The sequence below is a fragment of the Rhagoletis pomonella genome, unplaced genomic scaffold (genome assembly GCF_013731165.1).
Source record: "Rhagoletis pomonella isolate Grant_MI unplaced genomic scaffold, Rhpom_1.0 Rhpom_scaffold_00003, whole genome shotgun sequence".
Lineage (NCBI taxonomy): Eukaryota > Metazoa > Arthropoda > Insecta > Diptera > Tephritidae > Rhagoletis > Rhagoletis pomonella.
The window spans coordinates 23777403-23778779 of record NW_023458557.1 but is presented as its reverse complement, the minus strand read 5'-3'; the positions used below and the strand labels follow the sequence as shown (position 1 = coordinate 23778779).

The following is a 1377-nucleotide window of genomic DNA, read 5'->3' as shown; positions in this document are numbered from 1 at the left end:
ATCGTATGTTTGGTCACCCAATCGCAAGTTATGCAACACTGTGCATGCATTTACTCCTTTTCCAGTAAATCCAGGACCATAAAAAGGAGTCCTTTGCTGAGATAAGCATCGCCAAGTTCCTTTGAGAACGCCAAAAAGTCTCTCGACTGGGTTTCGAGCTTTGAATAATGCCTCATTGTAGCGGAATTTAGGACTCCCTTCTGGTTGGTTAGGTAGAGGAGTCATCAACCACGGCTCCAAGGGATATCCTGAGTCACCTGCAAATATATATTCGAAATTTTCAATTAAATTGATTTTAATAAATAAGTTTCAGTGGATTTCAAAAGTTACCAATCAAAAACATGTTATGGTTTCCATTTTCAAAACATCGCTGCATAGCTCTCCGGACTGCAGAGGAGCTCCAAATAAATGAATCGTCTCGCGCTCCTGGGTATTTAGCATTGACAGCCAAAATCTTTAGATTTGGATCACATATCTATATTTGTATAAAATAAAATTAATTCTCAGTAGTTTAACCCGTGAGCAAATTTTACTCTTACCATTTGCACATTGATAGAATGGTACCCATGGTGGTTGACATACGCTTCTTCATGATGTTTTGGGCTCATGATTGACACATGAGTGCAATCGATAGCCCTAATAGTACCTCCTACAAATGGTGCCGATGCTGAGGCGAAAATTTCTTTTGCAGCTTGCCGCTCTTTTTGGGTCATTGGAAACCTAACCTTTGCCAAAACATGGTGCGGTTTATTGCCTCCGTTACGCGATGTATAGATTTACGGACGACTGGCTCATGGATATCCCCCATTGCTATCCGAGGGGACGTTGATAACAGCCAGTTGCGAAGAATCGCAAGGCAGTTAGAACCTTTAAAATTTACAAAAGCATTTAAAATTGAAAAATACTTGCAAATTACATTATTTACCTGTTTCTCTGTCGTTGTCGCAGTTATTCTTCGACCCCTTAATTGGCTATCAAGCTGGGAAACAATATCTTCAACCAAGTCTGGGGTTAATCGGTAAAGGTTACGAAACTCAGTTGCAGTCGAGTGGAAAGGGTTGTCCACTTCTCGAAGCAAACGTCTATCCACTGATGAAGGGCTTATTATCTCCTCATCTTGGGATAAAACGTATGCCAAATACTCAAATGCCATTTTTAACAAAAAGTTTTTCTTTTATATATTACTTAAGTAAATTCGCGATCTATATTATTTTATTTTAACTCAAATGAAATATCAAATTTTCTTTTGTCGATGCCGCTAAAAACTTCAAAATATTCGTCATTTACTTAACGAGTAAACGAGTAGTTAACGACAACAGCTGATCAAGCGATAGCGAATATCGTTAAAATATGTTTATCGAATTGTCAAATCGTTAA

General features: G+C 38.3%; 2 protein-coding genes across 2 annotated transcripts in view; both read right to left on the bottom strand.

Moving 5' to 3' along the window:
- LOC118735081 (DNA repair protein complementing XP-G cells homolog) overlaps window positions 1-1377 on the bottom strand; it is a 170476-nt gene that overhangs the window by 110992 nt on the left and 58107 nt on the right. The gene's annotated exons all lie outside the window — the stretch shown is intronic.
- On the bottom strand, window positions 1-1377 carry LOC118735082 (putative nuclease HARBI1; the record flags this gene model as incomplete). The annotated part of the gene is given in 4 exon segments (XM_036464692.1): window positions 1-257; window positions 331-475; window positions 540-867; window positions 926-1377. Coding segments are annotated over 3 exon segments (576 nt in total), but the record flags the coding sequence as incomplete, so codon positions are not given.